At 46.3% G+C, this 19,066-nt stretch overlaps 2 protein-coding genes across 4 annotated transcripts in view; one reads left to right on the forward strand and one right to left on the reverse strand.

Moving 5' to 3' along the window:
- Nucleotides 1-11: 11 nt before the first annotated feature.
- Nucleotides 12-9,347, forward strand: LOC308468286 (gamma-aminobutyric acid receptor subunit beta-4-like). 2 transcript variants are annotated; one of them, XM_080990396.1, is made up of 10 exons: nucleotides 12-448; nucleotides 2,792-2,936; nucleotides 3,927-4,015; nucleotides 4,689-4,756; nucleotides 4,964-5,184; nucleotides 5,798-5,880; nucleotides 6,369-6,506; nucleotides 6,690-6,842; nucleotides 7,608-7,825; nucleotides 7,944-9,347. In XM_080990396.1, exons 2-10 carry the CDS (start codon nucleotides 2,866-2,868, stop codon nucleotides 8,259-8,261), a joined length of 1,359 nt encoding a protein of 452 aa, XP_080846522.1. In that variant the 5' UTR covers nucleotides 12-448; nucleotides 2,792-2,865; the 3' UTR covers nucleotides 8,262-9,347. The 2 variants fall into 2 exon arrangements, with proteins under 2 accessions (XP_080846522.1, XP_080846523.1); XM_080990397.1 differs by lacking the exon at nucleotides 2,792-2,936 and having other exon boundaries at nucleotides 17-448.
- A 1,338-nt stretch (nucleotides 9,348-10,685) lies between these two features.
- Nucleotides 10,686-19,066, reverse strand: part of LOC308468264 (phosphorylase b kinase regulatory subunit alpha, skeletal muscle isoform-like) — a 32,393-nt gene continuing 24,012 nt past the window's right edge. For both annotated transcript variants that reach the window (XM_080990320.1, XM_080990321.1), the window contains exons 17-30: nucleotides 18,048-18,126; nucleotides 17,763-17,842; nucleotides 17,187-17,363; nucleotides 17,025-17,107; nucleotides 16,485-16,621; nucleotides 16,013-16,169; nucleotides 15,812-15,891; nucleotides 14,478-14,556; nucleotides 14,134-14,263; nucleotides 13,213-13,314; nucleotides 12,896-13,125; nucleotides 12,460-12,513; nucleotides 11,839-12,039; nucleotides 10,686-11,494 (exon numbers count right to left, since the gene is read on the reverse strand). In XM_080990320.1, the coding sequence (XP_080846446.1) occupies nucleotides 11,321-11,494; nucleotides 11,839-12,039; nucleotides 12,460-12,513; nucleotides 12,896-13,125; nucleotides 13,213-13,314; nucleotides 14,134-14,263; nucleotides 14,478-14,556; nucleotides 15,812-15,891; nucleotides 16,013-16,169; nucleotides 16,485-16,621; nucleotides 17,025-17,107; nucleotides 17,187-17,363; nucleotides 17,763-17,842; nucleotides 18,048-18,126 (1,763 nt within the window). In that variant the 3' untranslated portion in view covers nucleotides 10,686-11,320. The remainder of the gene's footprint in view (nucleotides 11,495-11,838; nucleotides 12,040-12,459; nucleotides 12,514-12,895; nucleotides 13,126-13,212; nucleotides 13,315-14,133; nucleotides 14,264-14,477; nucleotides 14,557-15,811; nucleotides 15,892-16,012; nucleotides 16,170-16,484; nucleotides 16,622-17,024; nucleotides 17,108-17,186; nucleotides 17,364-17,762; nucleotides 17,843-18,047; nucleotides 18,127-19,066) is intronic.

Genomic DNA, 19,066 nt, shown 5'->3' on the forward strand with positions numbered 1-19,066 from the left:
ACCCTCCTGTAATGCAGGGATCTAGAATGGGGGACCCAGAAGGGAGCCTCAAAAGTCATCCAGTCTGCCCCCCCCCCCGGTTGTATATAGATTCTAATAATAATAATAATAAGATGATGATGATGAGATTCCTGCCTTGCTGGGGGGGGGGGTCAAACTAGATGAAACCGGATCTAGTCCGGCTGTCAGATTTTTTCCCCTATACATCTTTTTTGGCGGGGGGCGGGTGGAAATGGGAGGTTTCGGGCCTCGCCAGAATGGAGCAAAGCATTGTGGGAGAATCCCTGGAATGCGGGGTTGCTTAGCAACTGACCACCGATGCAGCAGAGGATGCTCTTTTTTTCCCCGTCTGGAGGAACATAGGGGAATTGGAGAAGCGAAGAGAAAATCCTAGAAGGGCCAGGCTGGAAGGGGATCCAAGGGGTCATCCAGTCGGACCCCGAGCAAGGCATGAACCTCATGAGAGATTAATAATAATAATAATATACCACCCTATACCCGGGAAATAACCCTAGAATGGCGGAGGCAGAAGCGGGTCAGACTAGATGACCCCATCGACCCATTCTCCTCTCTCTTTCTTTCTCCTCTCTCTGTACTCTCTTTTCCCCCCTCTTTCTCTCGTCTCCATTCATCTGTCTCTTTCCCCATCCCTCTCTTCTCTCTCTCTCTCTCTCTCTTTCTTTTTCTCCTTCCTTCCTTTCTTTTCTTTCTTCTCCTTTCTTTCTTTTCTTTCTTTTTTCCTCTCTCTTTTCTTTCTTTCTTTCTTTCTTTCTTTCTTTCTTTCTTTCTTTCTTTCTCCTCTCTATTTTTTCTCTCTTCCCCTCCTCTCTTTTTCTCCTCTCTTTCTTTCACCTCCCCTCTTTCCTCCATCCCTCTCTTCTCTCTCTTCCCTTCCTTCCTTTCTCTTCTCTTCCTTTCTCCTCCTCTCTCTTTCCCCATCCCTCTCTTCTCCCTCATCTCTCCCTCTCATTCTCCTCTTTCTTTCTCGTCTCCCTCTCTCTTTTCCCCCCTACTCTTTCTGTCTCCCCGCCCCCCCTTTCTGCGCTTTGAGGGCGATTTCCCTTTATTTTGGAGAAAAAATTGCTTTTTTCTTCCGGATTCTCATTTCCTTTAATTTTGGGGTTCTCCCCCCCAAAACTGCTCTTCCTATCACGTGATTCCTTCTCCCTCCCTCCCTCCCTCCCTCCCTCCTCCTTTCGGAAAGGCGGAGCGCGGAGCATCCTCTGCAGCGGCCGCCGGGCCAAACAGAGGCGAGGGCCTCCCTGCGCCCCCCCCCCAGGAGCGGATCCCACCCCCTCCCCGGCGCCCCCCGAGCGCGGATTTCGAGGCCTGCGCGCCCTTCCCCCCGAAAACGCGCATTTTTACGCATCCAGACGGATCCGGCGGCGACCCCCGCCCTACGCCACCCTCCAGGAGCGCATCGTCCACCGGCGCCCCCCAAGTGCGGGTATTTGTGCCCCCTCCCAAAAGGCATCGGGACCCCCCCCCCTGCGGATTGGGCCCGAGTGAGGATTTCGCGGCCTGGCTGCGCCCCCTGAGAGCGCATTTGTCCGCCGGAGGGATCCAAGGATCCGGCCTCGTCCTCCTCCACTCCTCCCCGCGAGACCGGATTCCACCTTTTCCCGGAGGTCGGCGCATTTCCCGCTCTACAGCCTTCGGGAGCGCAACTTCCACTTTGTCGGATCCGTCCGTGAGCCCGCCAATCTCGCCTGTACCCCCCCCCCGAAAGCGCATTTTCCCACGCTACGCGCAGACTCTCCTCCTGCAAAGGCGCATCTCCTCTCCAAAGGCGGGATCCTCTCCTTGGCGCATTTCCACGTCGGCGCGCAGCTTCTCCTCGGATCCGGCCCCGGTCCCGCCATCCTCGCCTGCACCCCCCGAAGGCGCATTTCCCACGTTGCGCGCAGATTCCATTGGGGGTCTGTCCTCCTCCAAAAGCAGGACCTTCGGGCGGCTTCTCCTGGGCGCATTTCCACGTTGGCGCGCAGCTTCTCCTCCTCGGATCCGTCCCTGGTCCCGCCGTCCTCGCCTGCGCATTTCCCACCTTTGGGCGCCTTTCCCCCCAGCGCATCCTTCCCGTGGGCCGGAGCGTCTCCATTCGCGGCCTGCGGCCCAGACAGCGCATTTCCCGCCTTTGGGCGCGCAGCCTTTCCTCGCATCAGTCCTTCCCGTTGGTCTGCGCGCCCGCCCATCCTCGCCTGCGCGCCCGACGGCGCATTTTCCTTCTGACCGTCTCCAAAAAGCGCATTTTCTGCATTTGGGCTTAGCCTTTCTTCGTCTGTTCAGACAGTCTCCGCCGGCGGCCGATCCTCACCTGCGACCCCCAAAGCGCATCTCCCTCCGTTGGCGCGCAGCCTTTCATCGTCTCCACGCTCAAGAGCGCATCATTCCTCTTGGCCAGAGACTCTCTGCCGGCGGCGCATCCTCGCCTGCGCCCTCCAAAGCGCATCTCCCTAGTTGGCGCGCAGCGTTTCCCTGTCAAGAGCGCATCAATCCCGTTGGCCGATTCTCGCCTGCGCCCCCCAAAGCGCATTCCCCATATTGGGCGCAGCGTCTCCGATTGCGGCCTCTAGAGTGCAACTTCCGCGTCCCGCCGCCGTCTCCCAAAGCGCCTTTTCCACGTGCGCCCGCTCGCCGGAGACTCCGTTGGCTCCTCTCCGCCGCCACCCTGCGCGCAACTGGAGCGCATTTCTTCTCCCGTCCGTTTTGCGCCATGGCGAGGCTGCCGGGAGGAGCCTTTTCCAGCGCCTGCTGAGCGCCACTCTTCGATTCGGATTTCCATTCGCTTCAGGTGAACCGGCCGGCCCCACCGCTGCCCCCATTTTGGGGGTGCTGCCCCCCACCCCGACCTCCCACCCCTCGGAAATGCGGGGACTGCGCGACGGCGCATGGGTTGCGCTGTGTCTCCTCCTCTGCTGCTGCTGCTGGGCGCACAGGTAGGTTGGGGGGCTCACCTGGGGGTTTTGGAGGGCGGAAACGTAGCAGGGTTCTCCCTTGGGGTTTTGGGGCGGTGGACAGGGAGTGGGGGGCTCCCCTGGGGGGTGTGGGGGGCTGTCGGGTAGCGGAGGACTCACCTGTGGGGTTTTTTAGGGGGTGGACAGGCAGCAGGGCCCCCCTGGGGTTTTTGGGGGGTGGACAGGTAGCGGGAGTTTCCCTAGGGATTTGGGGGGCAGACAGGTAGTGGGGGCTCACCTGTGGGGTTGTAAGGGGGCACAGGTAGGTTAACTTTGGGGGACTCCCCTGGGGTTTGGGGGGGACCGACAAGGTATCAGGGGGTTCACCTGTGGGGTTTTTAGTGGGCACACAGGTAGGTTAACCTGTGGGGGGGGTCACCTGGGTTTTTTTAGGGGGTGCACAGGTAGGCTAACCTGCAAGGGGCTCACTTGTGGGGGGGGTTCTGGGGTCCCCTAGCTGCCCCCACACAGAATAGGGGAGAGACCCCTCCAATTGCCACAAAAAGCATGATGCCCCCATATTTCAACCCCCCCAATTTACATGAAATTCATATAATATATTATATTGGGGTTCCCAGCTGGAATTCAGGGGGGCAAGTTTAAAGGAGGCCGTGAGTGCATGAAGCATGATGCCCAATATCTCAAATGCCCCAAATCTATATGAACCCCACAATATTTTATTCCAGTTAGACACGCCAATAGAATATATAATGGGCCCCGCCAAGTTTATTGGGGCTCCCAATATCTTCTCCCAAAATTTCATTCCAGCTGGGAACCCCAATATAATAGATTCGGGGGCAGGTTTAAATGATGCCATGTGGGACCCTCCATGTTTTAAACCAGCTGGGCACCCCAATATACAAAGGACCCCAAATGTATAGGGTGCCATATGGGGTGGGGCTCAATGGGGACCCCCCAATATTTTATCTCAACTGCTTTGAGGACCAACCATGGTCTTCTCCTGTTTTGCAGCCCCTCCACTGGCAACATATCGGTGGTCAAGGACATTGTGGACAAGCTCCTCAAAGGCTATGATGTTCGCCTGCGGCCCGATTTTGGAGGTAAGGCAGCGTGGCCTAAAGGTTAGAGCATGAATCCAATTGATAATAAATCAGGTAATCAATAATACGCCGGGTCATAAATAAATAAATGATTACCTATTATCCACTTTTATTATTAATCTATGGTTCGGTTTTATTTTGGAGGTAAGGCAACGCCGCCTAAAAGAGCATAAATCTAATCAATAATAAATCAGATAATTAATCATAAATAATAAGTTAGGGCATAAATTAATAAATGATTATTTCTTATCCCCTTTTATTATCTCTTTTATCATTTTCTTATCTATTGTTCGATTTGCTGTTATTCCTTATTGACTTTTAGCCTTTATTATTTATTATTTATTATTCAAAGTTATGATTTATTGTTTATAATTTAATTTCTTAATTTTATGGGGTTATTTTTTATGACTATTTTATTATTTCCTTTTATTATCTCATCTTCCCATTGAGGATTTGATTTTATGGTTTCATCATGTGATCATCTTTAACATTTTATCACAAGTCAATAAATTAACCAATTATGAGTTTCATTAGCAATTAATAATTTTATTACTTCATTTTAATATAATAATCTATTATTGTAATATAATATGATATAATATAATATAATAATATAACATAGTATATCTGTTGCTTTGGTGTTGTTTTGTTATTGTTATTGTTATTATTTCAGGGAACCCTGTGGTGGTGGGGATGAGCATCCACATCTCAAGCATTGACCAGATTTCTGAAGTCAACATGGTAAGTTGGACGAACTTCCACTGGATCCAGATTCGAATCCTGCTGGAAAAGATGGATTTCCTTCTGTCATTCTTTCCTTCTACCCTTCTTTCTTTTTCCTCTTCTATCCTTCTTTCCTGCTATGCTATCCTCCTTTCTTCCTTCTTTCCTCCTATCCTTCTCTCCTCCAATTTCCTCCATCTCTCTCTTTCTTTTCTCCTCTGCCAGGACTATACCATAACCATGTACTTCCAGCAGAGCTGGCGGGACAAGCGGCTTGCCTACGGCGATCTGCCGTTCAACCTGACACTCGACAACCGAGTCGCCGACCAGCTCTGGCTCCCAGACACCTACTTTCTTAATGACAAAAAGTCCTTCCTGCATGGGGTCACCGTCAAGAACCGCATGATTCGCTTGCACCCAGATGGCACCGTCCTCTACGGCCTGAGGTGGGCAGATATTAATGATATTAATCACCACTGATCAAGAACCGATTCGCTCCTGCCAGTTCGTTATTGCAAATACGGTCAATTAATGGGTGGTTTCGTTCTCGCCTAGTGATCACCGCAAACTGGGTGCTAATCAGTTCTTTATTGTGCGTGTTGATCATAACAGGGTGGGGCGATTAATGGACGGGTCATTATTAATGGACGGATCATGATTAATGATTATTAATGGACAGGTCATGATTACTGGATGGATCATGATTAATGACGGCTTTCATCCTTGCATAGTGATCACGGTTAAATATTATCAATTTCAATACATTTTGATAGTCCATAAAAATTAGCCATCCGATAAATACTTACCTATTTATACTTATCAATTAATACACATTAATAGTCCATAAAATTAACCACCCAATTAATACTTATCAATTAATACTTATCAGTAGGCAAAATTAGAGAAATATTTGCGAGTTCAGACATTGGACCAGGAATATCATCCAAAAAAGGGGTTGGAAAATCCCCCAAAAATCAATATATAGCATTCCCCGCATCCGTCAATCAGGGATCCCCATAATGGATCCTGGGAATCCTCTCTCTCTCTCTCTTTCTGCAGGATCACGACAACCGCCGCCTGTATGATGGATCTCCGGAGATACCCCCTGGATCAGCAGAATTGCACCCTGGAAATTGAGAGCTGTGCGTATCATTCAATTCAATTAAATTCAATTATTGCTTGTTAATCAAGGAATAATTAAAAGTATTATCCAGGAAAAATCAAGGAATAATTTTAAGGCAGGAATAATTTTAAGCCAGGATTAATTTGAAACAGGAATAAGTATAAAATAAATTAAAATAAAATAATTCCTTGTTAATCAAGGGATAATTAAAATGAATTTAACTTTAAAGCAGGAATAATTTTAAACCAGGTTTATTTTAAACCAGGAGGATTTTAATTGGGGAATAATGTTAATCCGGGAATAATGTTAAAACAGGAATACTTTTCCACCAGGATTAATTTTAACCCAGGATTAATTTTAAGACGGGAATAATTTTAAAATGGGAATAATTTTAAGACAGGAATAATTCTAATCTGGGAATTAATTTAAACCCAGGATTAATTTTAAGGCAGGAATAGTTTTCAACCAGGAATCATTCTCATTATTTCTTATTTTCTTTCCTCCCAGATGGCTACACTGTTGACGACATTGTCTTCTTCTGGCAAGGAAACTCTTCGGCCGTGACGGGGATGGAGGTCTTGGAGTTGCCCCAGTTCACCATCATCGAGCAGAAGCTGGTCACCCGTGAGGTGGTCTTCACCACTGGTGGGTTGCCCTGTCGGGTCGTCTAGTCTAACCCCCTGCCTGAAATCCTGGGGTTGTCAGACACAGGGTGGGAGACCACAGTCCTCCAGTCCACCCTTTGCTGAAGATACCAGAGATGTCCTCACCGATTCATCTGGATCCTGGGGTCCCGTCCAGCTTGACCATCTCCTCTTTCTCCAACAGGCTCCTACCTCCGCCTGTCGCTCAGCTTCCGCATCAAGAGGAACATCGGCTACTTCATCCTGCAGACCTATATGCCCTCCATCCTCATCACCATCCTCTCCTGGGTCTCCTTCTGGATCAACTACGATGCTTCAGCCGCCCGGGTGGCCCTAGGTGAGGAGATCCTGAGATCTTGCTCCGGGGTCCTGCTACCAAGGGTCCATGTGATTCTCCCTAAAGGCAGAACCTGACCTTTGTCTCTCTTGAAACATATTGGGTTGGACTCAGGTGAGTATGAGGTCCACCAAGACCCTGAGAACTTTCTCCTATGTCCTGCTAGCAAGTTGGTGGTCCACCAAGACCCTGAGTCCATCAGGGTCCATGTGATCCTCCCTAAATGCAGGACCCTCTTGACATTCATTGGGTTGGATTCAGGTGAAGTTGGAGGACCACCAAGCCGCTGAGAACCTTCTCCCATATCCTGGTAGCAAGCTGGTGGTCCACCAAGACCCTGAGGTCCACCATCCTTCTATTGGTCCATCTGATTTTCCTTAAAGGCAGGACCTGACCTTGATCCCATTTGGTGAAGTGGTGCCCAGTTCTCCAACCCATCAAGGTCATATGGAATCCAGATTCAATATGAAATCATTGGATTTCCATGGATGTTTTTATATATTCATCTTCAGTCATGCTTGACTTCCAGTATGAAAAGGTTTGATCTCACTAGGCGTTTCTATATATCCGTCTTCAATCATGACATCGATTGATTTCAGAGTATGAAAACGTTTGATTTCAATATATCAGTCCCATCTTTGGGTATTATAAAAATATTTCGATTGTTGATCGTGACGGAGGTTTGAATTATGGTGCCTTCCCTGCGCTATAATTCTCGGCCACCCAACTAACCCTGTTTCTTCTCCCACCCGCCACGGCACCCAGGGGTGACGACCGTCCTCACCATGACGACCATCAACACCCACCTCCGGGAGACGCTGCCCAAGATCCCATACGTCAAGGCGATTGACGTCTACCTGATGGGCTGCTTCGTCTTCGTCTTCCTGGCACTGCTGGAATATGCCCTGGTGAACTACATTTTCTTTGGGCGAGGGCCCCGCCAGCAGAAGAGACGCGCCCGGCGCCTGGAGCCCCGGACTCAGGTGCGAGATCCCTGCCTAAAAAGTGGGTGGGGATGGGTGAACCTCAGGGTCCTGTATTTGAGGCCGAGATCCCCGTGGGTTGGGATAGATGACCCTGAGCTCCCTTCTCTCCTTCCAGCCCGACCCATACGGCAACCTCCTCCTAGCCGGCGTCTCCGACAGCAACTGCCCGCTCTTCTCCACATCGCCCTCGCCAGACCCGCGCCCCTGTGGCCTGCGCGGGTTCGAATCTTCAGGCACCGCCCTACACTCCCGGAAGGCACCCGCCTGCCGCACCACCCGGGCCAACTGCCGCCTGCGCCGGAGGTCCTCCAAGCTGAAGCTGAAGATCCCCGACCTGGCCGACGTCAGCACCATTGACAAGTGGTCCCGGGTTCTATTCCCCATCACCTTCGGCTTCTTCAACCTTCTCTACTGGTTGTACTATGTCAACTGACGTCCAACAGGGAGAGCTCCAGGCGCCGGGTTCAGGTTCTGCCCCCACTCCTACCCCAGCCTTGCCTCCTCTCCGCTTCCCATTTGTTCTGTCCCCTCACAGTCCCTTCCTCTTCCCTTAAGAGTCACTTCCTGTACACTCTCAGGCACTTCCTGTTCCCTTACAGGCCCCTCTCACCACCCCTTCCTGTTTTCGAACAGCCCCTTCCGGTTTTACCCCTGTCCCTTCCTGTTCCCTTCAATTCACTTCCTCTTTGCTCTCAGGCACTTCCAGTTCCCTCACAGTCCCCTTTACTCTCCCTCAGAGTACCTTCCTGTTCTCTCACAGCCACTTCTGTTCCCTCTCAGGGACTTCCTGTTTCCTCATAGTCCCTTTCATCTCCTTCACAGTCCCTTCTTATTCTCTCTGAGTCCCTTCCTGTTCCCTTAAAGTCCCTTTCATTTCTCCCTCACAGCCACTTCCTGTTCCCTCTCAGGGACTTCCTGTTCTCTCACAGTCCCTTCCTGTTCTCTTAAAAGTTCCTTCCTGTTCCCTCACAGCGCCTTTCTGTCCCTTCCCCTCTCCTTCCCTCCCCACTTCCTGTCCCCTTGCAGCCACTTCCTGTCCCCAAACCAGCCATGGAGAACCCACCGTTTCGAGTAACGGGAAACGAGGAACAAGCCACGCCTCCCAACTTCCAGTACTTTCTCTTCCTCCTCCTCCTTGGACCGGCTGGGCTTCCTTCCCACCGGCCACTTCCCTTCCGTTGCTTCTGCCATTACAGGTTCCGGTGGACGGACTTTTCCGGAACCAACTTGAACCGAGTTTACAGTTTTCTACCTAGTGACCGACCGACCAATGGGATCTCTCCATTCTCACATTTTGGGTTTTCCCCCCTTGTTGTTCTGGGAGGGATTTGGGGAAAGTGCTCCTGAGCGTGTGCAGAGTTCCTTTCCCCCCCCTAAGCAATGTACATGAACCTTAAAAAAACACATTTTGGAAACTGTTCGATAGCCGTCGGTTGGGAATCTTTCTCGTCTTTTTTTTTCCCTTATAAAATTGGGAGAATTTCACTTTAAATATACGGCCTTGGAAGAAAAACAACAACCGGTGTCCGTTTCTTTCCTTTCAAAAACGGGGCTGCGGGGCTATGTTTTATTATAATAAAACATCATCCATAATATTAATTAGATCTCATTTATATTTATATGATATACACACATGCTTAGACATATTATTGATATATCCTTATATTATTGATATATATTTATATTCAATATATTATTAGATATATATAAATAATATAATGATGTGTTGCGTAATATATATTTATCTTGTTTATGGTTATATATATATATATATATATATATATATTGGCTGAAGAAATGCAACCACTATGCAGAGAAATATAGATGTATATATCATTATCTAATATTTCTATATATATTATTTTTACTTACCATTTATATTTATAATTATTTTCCATGACCCGCCCTGAGACCACCAAGTATATATGTGTGTGTGTGTGTGTGTATACTTTTATATCATATGTATATCATAATGTATCTCCAAATTAGCTATATAATTTATATTGATTTGCATCTTTCTATCTACCCATATTTACAATCAGCTCCAAGCAACAAACTTTTTCACTTCTAAAATGAAAACAGGAGGGGAAGTGTGTGGGGTTTTTTGGGTGGGGGGGAGAAAATTGTGATTTGTATGAGAAATTTTGGGCAATATTGGGCAATATCATTAAGGAGCGTCTCCACCCCCATCGTTCTACCCGGACACTGAGGTCCAGCACCGAGGGCCTTCTGGCAGTTCCCTCACTGCGAGAAGCCAAGTTACAGGGAACCAGGCAGAGGGCCTTCTCGGTAGTGGCGCCTTCCCTGTGGAACACCCTCCCACCAGATGTCAAAGAGAACAACAACTACCAGGCTTTTAGAAGACATCTGAAGGCAGCCCTGTTTCAGGAAGCTTTTAATGTTTGATGTATTATAGTATTTTAATATTCTTTTGGAAGCCGCCCAGAGTGGCCGGGGAAGCCCAGCCAGATGGGCGGGGTATAAATAATAAATTATTATTATTATTATTATAAAATTACAAATACGTGAATAAACTTTCCATTGAAGAGCAGAGAAACAAAGAGGCTGTGGAGAGGATTCGAACTCGGAGATGTGGACAGGAAATGGCTACAAGATATCTAAATATGCAACACATTTAGTAGCATTTCATAGTAGGATTTCATTCCCCCAAATCGTTTTGAAAGCAAAATCATTTCAAATTGAAAAACGAAATTAAGGCATTTTATTGGAGACTTTTGATCGCCAAAATCATTTCAAAACCAAAATCATTTCAAATCAGAAAACAAAATTAAGGCATTTATTGGGAAACTTTTGACCACCAAAATTGTTTCAAAACCAAAATAATTTCAGATCGGAAAACGGAATTAAGGCATTTATTGGAGACTTTCAATCTACAAAATCATCATTTCCAACATAAAAAGGCCATTTTATAGAAGTTATCAAAATCATTTCAAAACCAAAAGAAAAGGAATACATTTTATTTGGGGCTTTCCATCACCTTCCTTGGCGCATGGTATTTTTGATTTTTAATAATCATTAAATTATTATGTTTAAGAATTATTAAAATGATTAAATACTTTGAATAATTAAAGGATTGATGTAATTAAAAAAATTAAAAACCCATGCATTTATTTAAATTATTTAAATTATTAAATAATCTTTAAATTTTAAAATTATAGAAATGATTACATAAGTTTTAAATTTAACAAACACTGAAATGATTAAATCATTTTTAAATTGATAATTGAAATGATTAAATGATTGTTAAATTTAAAAATCACTGAAATGATTACTGGGTAAATGATTTTTAAAATTCAACAATTAAAACCATACTTTTCATAATTTCAAGCCTTCCAACGCCACACAGCCTTGAAAAATCTTCCCTCCCTGAATAAAAAACTCCCTTTAATTGTGTTGGGAAACCTAATTTGCATATAATTTGCAAGGCAAAGGCAAGATAGAAAGACTATTGAGAGATTTGTTTGTTCTTGGCTACTGCATGCTGCAGCCGGCTTCGGGGAGGAACTCCTGCAGGTAGGTGATGGCCACTTTGGACAGGTAAGTCATGGTGCCAAAGCACCCGCTGGGGGCGCTGTCATAGAGCAAGGTGCAGATGCCTGTGGCGGGGTCCCTCTCCAGCATGGCATCATCCGCACCCAGGACTTTCTGCATTTGGTGAAAAAAAGGGAAGAGGAGACAAGAGTCAAGGCCAGAGAGCAGAAATCGGTGCCATTATTTCATTTTTGACACCAATATCACCAGCTTAGCTGCTCCGTTTCCCCAGGAACTATGCTGTGGGGCCAGGTGATCGATCAATAAATCATCCCAAACAGCTGCAGAGAATCAATAAAGACAATCTGCCAAAAATACGGGTGAGATGTCGTCGTTCGGCGCCGCGATCCCACTTCTAACACCAATTTTGCAAGCAACGCTGCTCTGTTTCCCTGGGAATGGTGCTGTGGGGCTTGGGTGATCAATTAACTGCCCCACCCAAGGGTGCCTGCCCTCACCTGCTCCTGGCGGAACGCTTCGTCCGCCATCTTGATGATGTCATCAATGCTGACAAGCCTCCCGGCTCCATCAAAGTCAACCTCAGCCAACAGGGTCAACACCCAGATGGTTTCCACGCAGAGCTGCCGGTATTCTGGCTGCGGGATCTTGTTCAGCGCCGACTCGACGCCAACGGCAAACTTGATCTCACCTGGTGTCATCTGTCAAAAATGGAAAATGGGCGTCAGGATTTGAACCCGTGTCCAGCGGGAAACGGTAAAGAAACTAGGGGCGACTCTCCTCTCTCTCGTTCTTGCTCTTTTCATCTCTGTTTTGATCCCTCTTTTTAAAACTCTGTTTCAATCTCTCTCTCCATCTCTCTCTTGATGTCTCTCTCTCTACATCACCATCTGTCTCCCTTTTTCTCTCCCTCTTATCTCTTATCTCTTTCCTTCTTTCTTTCTTTCTTTCTCTCTCTTTCAATCTCTCCATCTCTCTATGTCTCCATCGTTCCCTCATTCTCTCCCTCTCTCTCTTTATCTGTCTTTCAATTTCTCTGCCTCTCCCTGTTTCCATCTTTCTATCATCATCATCATTAGTATTATTATTATGTGCCAGTAGGGAAACCGAGTTGCCATTACCTCTTGGGTGGCGGAAGACGGGAGGACAAAGCCACCGATGGATAGACCGTGGCACTAGGAAGAAAAGAGTGGAAATGGAGTCACCCTCTTGACAAATTTGCACCCAGGACCTGCTCCAGAGTCACACTCAGATTTGTGCTCGCTCTAGATTCAGACTCAAAGAGACTAGCGCATGCACCAGATTCAGCCTCATGCACTTAGGATCCGAATTCAGGAGATCCGCATTCACTCCAGATTCGGCCTGGCACACTTTGGATTCATACTCAGATATGTGCCTGCTCCGGAGTCATGCTCAGATTTGCACACACACCAGATTCGACCTTGCACACTTTAGATAAAACACAGGAGATTCGCATTCACTCCATATTTGGCCTCATAAAACGCAAATCTGGGAGATTCGATCCTGTTCTGGAGTCACACCAGATTTGGCACTCACCTTCTGCAGGACCTTCCACACTTTCGGATAGAAGCCCACTGGCACCCGGTTGACGGAGCCGTCGAGACGCCGTCGCCGTCGCCACCCGCCTTGACGTGTCTCCTTGGTGGGGCGCCAATCACCCCCCTGCTGGATTTCGCTCCGGAGCTGGGCGATTCCGGCACGCTCTGTTTTGGTGGCGCCAGCCATTTCACGGATGGAGACACCTGGTGCCGAGCCAGCGGTACGCACTGCAGGGAGACAGCGGGGTTCTTAGTGCTGGATCGGGGTGGAAGGGAGCCCCCAGAGGAATCTAGTCTGACCCTGCAAGGACTGACCGCTGCGCTCGACGCCAAATTCCTTTCCGCTCAGAATGTGGTGCAGGAGGCTTTTGACGTCTGATGGGCTGAGGTTCAACAAGGTCTGCGTGGCTTCGTTGGCTGGGAGATAGGGAGGGAGAGGGGAAAGGAAGAAAGAAGGGAAGAGGGAAAGGAAGGCAGAAGAAGCAGAGAATGAAAGAAAATAAAGAAGAGCAAGCAAAGAAAGCAGAGAAAGGAAGAAGAGAAAGAAAGAAGAGAAAGCAACAAGAAAATGCAGAGAAAGGTAGGAAGAAGAAAGAACAAAGAATGAAGAGAAGGGAAGAAGGAAGAGAAAGAAGAATGAAAGAAGAGAGGAATAAATAAAAAGCAGAGAAAGGAAGAATGAGAAAGGAAGAAAGGAGAATGCAAAGAAAGAAAAAACATAAAAAAGAGAAGGAAAGAGAAGGAAAGAGATAAAAAAGAGAAAGAAAAGAAAGTAGAGGAAGGAAGGAAAGAAGGGAAAGGAAGGAATGAGAGAGGAGAGGAAGGAAGGAAGAAGACAAAGCAGAGGAAGAAGGAAAATGGAAAGGCAGAAAGAGCAGAAAGAGAAAGGAAGAAGAGAAAGCAGAAAGAAGGAATGAATATAAAGAAACAAAAAAGAAAAAGAAGCAAAGGGAGGAAGAAGAGAAAGAAGAGAAAGAAGCAGAGAAAGAAAGAGAAAGACAATGCCATATATCTGCTATTATTTGGGGAAAATACAGTATTTCTCCTATTATACGGAGCAATCCCCTACATCTGCTATTATGCGAGGGAGGGGGTATACTGTATTTCTCCTATTATACGGCACAATGCCGTATATCCATTATATGAGAAAAATACCGTATTTCTCCTATTATATGGGACAATTTCGCCTACGGTATTTTATGGAATTGGTGGCCTTGTGACTAGGCTCCTGCCTACCTGAGCACGACAGCGACTGCGCCAGCTCAGTCGCCATCACCTGGATGATGAGCCCAATGCGGAGGCGGAACATTTCGGCAAAGAGGGCCGGCTGCGTCCGGATGTACATGGCCAGGTAAACCATAATTTCCTGGAACCAGAAGAGAGGGAGAAACTATGACTCCCAGAGGATTACAGTTCTTGGAGAGTAAATCTCCAGGGAATGAACTATGACTCCTGGAGGACTATGGTTTCCAGGGAGGAAATTTCCGGGGAACAAACCACTGTTCCCGGGAAAGCCGGGTGCCCAGAGTTCCTGGAAAACGGGGTCCCCGGCACTGTTCTCCACAGCAACCAGCACTCACCTGGGTCAAGATGCAGACGCTAAGGTTCCCCTCACTGGCATCCTCAATCAGGCGCGTGAGCTCCTCATACGGAAGGGGGCTGGCAGGGAAAAACAGCTGAGTTGTGAAGCCGAGAGTCATCTAGTCTGACCCCGATGAAGGCAATAATGTCTCACCAGACATGAAAATTTAATCCAGGACACTGGGATCGAGAGTCGCCAGCTCTACCAACTGTTTTGTATTTTTACGCAACATTTCGATGACAAATTTAATAAGGATCATAATTTAAATTTAAATAATTTAGATTAACGGAAATTAAGAATAATTAAAAAAAAGTGATAATACTAAATTAAAAATTTTAAGCTTACATTTAATTTAAATCTGAACTTAAATTGGCGAATCTAAAAAAATTAATTTAATTTAAATGATTTAAATTTATGGAAAGTAAATATTTAAATTTTAAAAATAAGGCATTATGGTAAGTCAAAAAATTTAAGCTTACATTTAATTTAAATCTGAAATTGAATTTAAATATTTAATACCTAACCACTTTAATTTGAAAATTTAAATGTAGAATTTAAATTCAAATTAAATGTAAATGTAAACATTCAATAATAATCATTTTGTTTTTAAGTTGTAATCATTCAACTTGTTTTTATTATTGTTTGTAAGCCGCTCTGAGCCCGGCCTTGGCTGGGGAGGGCGGGGTATAAATAAAAATTATTATTATTATTATTATTATTATTATTAAAATTTCAAGCAAATTGAATTTGGATTGTACTTAAATTTAGAAACTTTATTAGTAATTTAAGTCTAAAAATAATTTTAAATTTTAAAACAAAATTAGCATTAAATTTAAATCAATTAAAATGAAAATGAAAAAACTGACAATAATTTATAATTTAAAATTAATATTAAATTGAAAAATATAAATCAGTAATAACAATAAATTCATACCTTTAGTATTCTACCTGTCATGGCCCATTTTCAGTTGGCCTGTACCAGCAAATTAAAAAGCTTTAAGTTAAATTAAATTAAATTAAATTAAATTAAATTAAGTCTCTGAAAGGAGAGATGACTTTTGTACAACGAGAATGCAAGAAAATCAAATTAATTAATTGATTGATTGATTAACCTAGGAGATTAAAACTGAGCCCATCCTCCAGCTCCCAGTAAGGATACTGGGACTAAGGCCAACGTGCCCCTGGTGCAAGAGACATGGGTTTGACCCCTTCTGGAGGTCCAGATACCCCCATTTTGCCCCCGATTATCTCCCCGGTTGGGATTGCCCCCCGATTGCCTTCCCCGTTGGGATGGCCCAGTGCCAGAATCGAGTGGCGACCCCAAAAACTCACGCCGAGATGGTCCGTTCGCGAGGCTCCGGGGGGAGACCCACGGTGAGGTGCTTCTGGTGTGACAGGAGGCTGGTACAGGCCTGGGGAGAGAGAAGGGTATCTTCTCATCTACATTGACCCCCTTGAACTCTTCCCAGAAGGAGGCTGCCCAGAACCCTATTTTTTCTTCAAAATTTAAATATTTTTTCAAAATATCCCAACCTCATCCAAAGCTTCCACCTTCTTTCTCAGGACACCGGAAATGTAGCGGATCAAGCCCCACTGCCGAGCGGTGCCAGCTTTCGAATACAGCTCCGTGAGGAGGTCACCCACGGTGGCTCCCGCCTCACCATATAGCTCCGTCTCCCAATCGGGACCCCTAAAAGGAAGTGTCCAAGTCGGAAGGGGACCCCAGAAGGTCATCCAGTCCAACACCATCTTAAAAGCCAATAATGGCAGAGAAATAGCATTTGAGTGGGATTATGGGAAAGATTATGGAAAACAATAACATAAAATAAGGAAGGAGGGAAGAGAGAAGGGATCCTGTGCAAGTGCTCTTAAATCCCAGGGAAAGGACCTGGGGTCATCCAGTCTAACTCCCCGCAACGCAGGGCGATATACAGATTTAATCAATTCACCGAGGCCCGAAGTTCTCATGAAGGAAACGCCAATGGAAGAAAACTTTAGTTCCTACTTGAGGCTGTACAATATGGATAGGCAGTTGGCCTGATCCTGCAGGGTGGCGCAAGCCCGGAGCTGATCCACCAATGACCGGCAGTCCACGTTCCCGTCGGCATCTTTTGGGAGGTCCGCCTCAGTGGGGAAAGACGTCTGGGGGCAGGGAGGGAGGCTGGTTGAGTGAGGAGGCACCCCAAATGTCACCCAGCAAAACCCACTATGAGGGGTCTCAAAATGGAATGGGAAAATGCCCTCCCTCTTATGTAGCTTTAAAAAAAGGGAAAGAAAGAAACCTTCCCTCTGGCTTGGCTTTGAGAAATGGGAGTTTGGCATTGCGAGGGAAAAGCCTCGCTCCCAATGGGCTTCAAGAAATGGGAGGTTCGGGCAGGAGGGGAAAGCCCTCCCTCTTATGTGGCTTTAAAGAAAGGGAGGGGAAAAGGGGTTTTTACCTTCTATGGGTTGGCTTTGAGAAACGAGTGTTTCCTGCAGAAGTGAAAAGCTCTCCCTCTTGCATGGCTTTTCCCGCCCCCAAACCCAATCAGAACTGGCTACTCACCTTGCCATCTGGCGGCGACCCCAGAAGGTGGACTGAGTGGCGTGACTCCTGGAAGAGGCTGGAAGGGATGTACATGTTGACGTCTGCAAGGAGAAGGTGGAACGGTTGGGCTGGAACCCAGAGGTCATCCAGTCTGACCCGCTTCTGGGAGGCCATACTTACTCTCCACGTGGAGCTCCTTCGCCTTCGACCGCAGAGACACCAAGTCCTGGGTGGTGCGCACCGCCGCCCGGAAGCGGTGCAAGCCAGCTTTCTGAGCCACGGGCGGGAGGTGGGCCTTGGGAGCCGCCTGGTGGAGGAGATGGTCCAGGTATTGGGCCACCTCGTCGCAGATGTCCGCTGGAAAAGAGAGAGGGGTGATGTTTCTGTGTGAAAAGAGGGGACGTCCTACCATCCCTTCTGACATCTCTCCGATGGGATCTGGGACACCTTTAAGGCAGCGTCTGTGTAGCCCAGAAGGTCCGGATTTGAACCCTTTGCCAAAAATGGGGATGTCCTATTCTATCCCCTCCGGCTTTTCTCCGATGACATGGGACAGCACTCCGACTGGGATGCTTTTAAGGCTGCGATCAGAACGATAAGGTTCGTCTCCAGTCCGAGTGAGCGATTGCAAAGAGGGACGTCCGGAGGGTATGTTCTGGGTTAAAGCCACCAATGCCCTCTGATCGTTCCGGGTTCGAATCACAAGCCAGGATGGCTTCAAAAAAGCTGCGGCATGGGAACACACCAAGGGCTTACCATCCGGCCCAGCGTCCATGAAACTCAGGTGGGAGTGGCACGAGGTGGTGAGGAAGTCCAACAGGCGACCGGTCTGGATCCTGCAAGGATCAGAGAATCATAGGTGACCCCCGAGGGCTCCCTCCGAAATCGACCATCCTAAGAATGAAATCCTGGCAAAAGCTTCCCATAGATAAATCAACCCAGAGCCAGATTCTTCTGTTGGGCTGATAATAACAATAATAATAATTTAACTATTTTGATGCCTCCCATCTGACAGCATTAAACGATTCCTGCAATCCTCACCTCGCTCCTCCGAAATATCCGTCCTGCAATTTCCGCAGCATGGCCAAAACGGCCGGGTGGATGCCATCACCACTGTCATCTGGCCAGGCGGAAGAAAGGAATGAAAAGGGAAGAAAGGGAAGGAGAGAGAAGTTAGGATGGGAAAAGGCAGCCATCAGAATAGAAGAGAGAAGAACGAGATCGAAATAAGCAGCGTAAAAGGGTGGCCATGAAAATTCAAGTCAAATCAATCCCTGAAATTCAGTGGAATTTCTGAATTATATTTTTTTAAGGAAGTCAACAGGTTGAGAGAAAGTTGAAGGAAAGTTCAAGTTAATTTGTTAAAAAGTATGATATTTAATAATTTTTTGAAATTTAAATTCCTGAAACGTTAAAAAAAAGTAGGTCCAAAAGTTAAGAGAAATGCGCATTGATTTGTTAACATTTCTGAAATGTCATAAAAATTCAAGACAAACTGTTAAGGGCAATGCGGACTAAAGTTGAATTTGTTAAGATTTATAACATTTAATAAATTCCTGAAATTTAAATTTCAAAAAATATGGAAGTCAAAAGATTAAGGGAAAGATGTGTTGATTTGTTAAAATTTCTGAAATGTAATACGAATTAAAGTCAAGCTGTTAAGGGAAATACGTATCAAAGTTGAAGTGAATTTCTTAAAACTTCTAGCTTTTTTTTTAAGCGTTTATTAATTTTCCAATAAGAACATCCAATTAACATATCAAATCAAATCCAAAAAACCCACAAAACTAAAAAAAAAAAATTCCAATTGTCTTCCAAATTGTAATAAATTTTTTGTTTTGGCTTCCCACGGTCTGAATTCTGAAGCGTTTTCAACATCATAGTCCTGCCTCTCATCATCATCAGTGGTTTTCATAATTCCATATCGCGATTTTATCCTCCACGTTTTGTCTCTGGCTCTGTGATCCTCATTCATGTCAGAAAACAGACACTTTTTTTTCTATGGAGTGCAGATTTGTCCGTATATTATACTCTTTCAGCTGTTTTTGTTTTTCATCGCA

The sequence above is a fragment of the Podarcis pityusensis genome (genome assembly GCF_964106645.2).
Source record: "Podarcis pityusensis genome assembly, chromosome: Z".
Lineage (NCBI taxonomy): Eukaryota > Metazoa > Chordata > Lepidosauria > Squamata > Lacertidae > Podarcis > Podarcis pityusensis.

What these genes read in the sequence shown, in the direction of transcription:
- LOC308468286 (XM_080990396.1), top strand. Translation starts at nt 2,866, where the DNA reads ATGCGGGGACTGCGCGACGGCGCATGGGTTGCGCTGTGTCTCCTCCTC. An exon ending in CCTGCGGCCCGATTTTGGAG is followed by an intron (nt 4,016 to 4,688) that starts GTAAGGCAGCGT and finishes TTATTATTTCAG; the next exon opens with GGAACCCTGTGGTGGTGGGG. An exon ending in AGATTTCTGAAGTCAACATG is followed by an intron (nt 4,757 to 4,963) that starts GTAAGTTGGACG and finishes CTCCTCTGCCAG; the next exon opens with GACTATACCATAACCATGTA.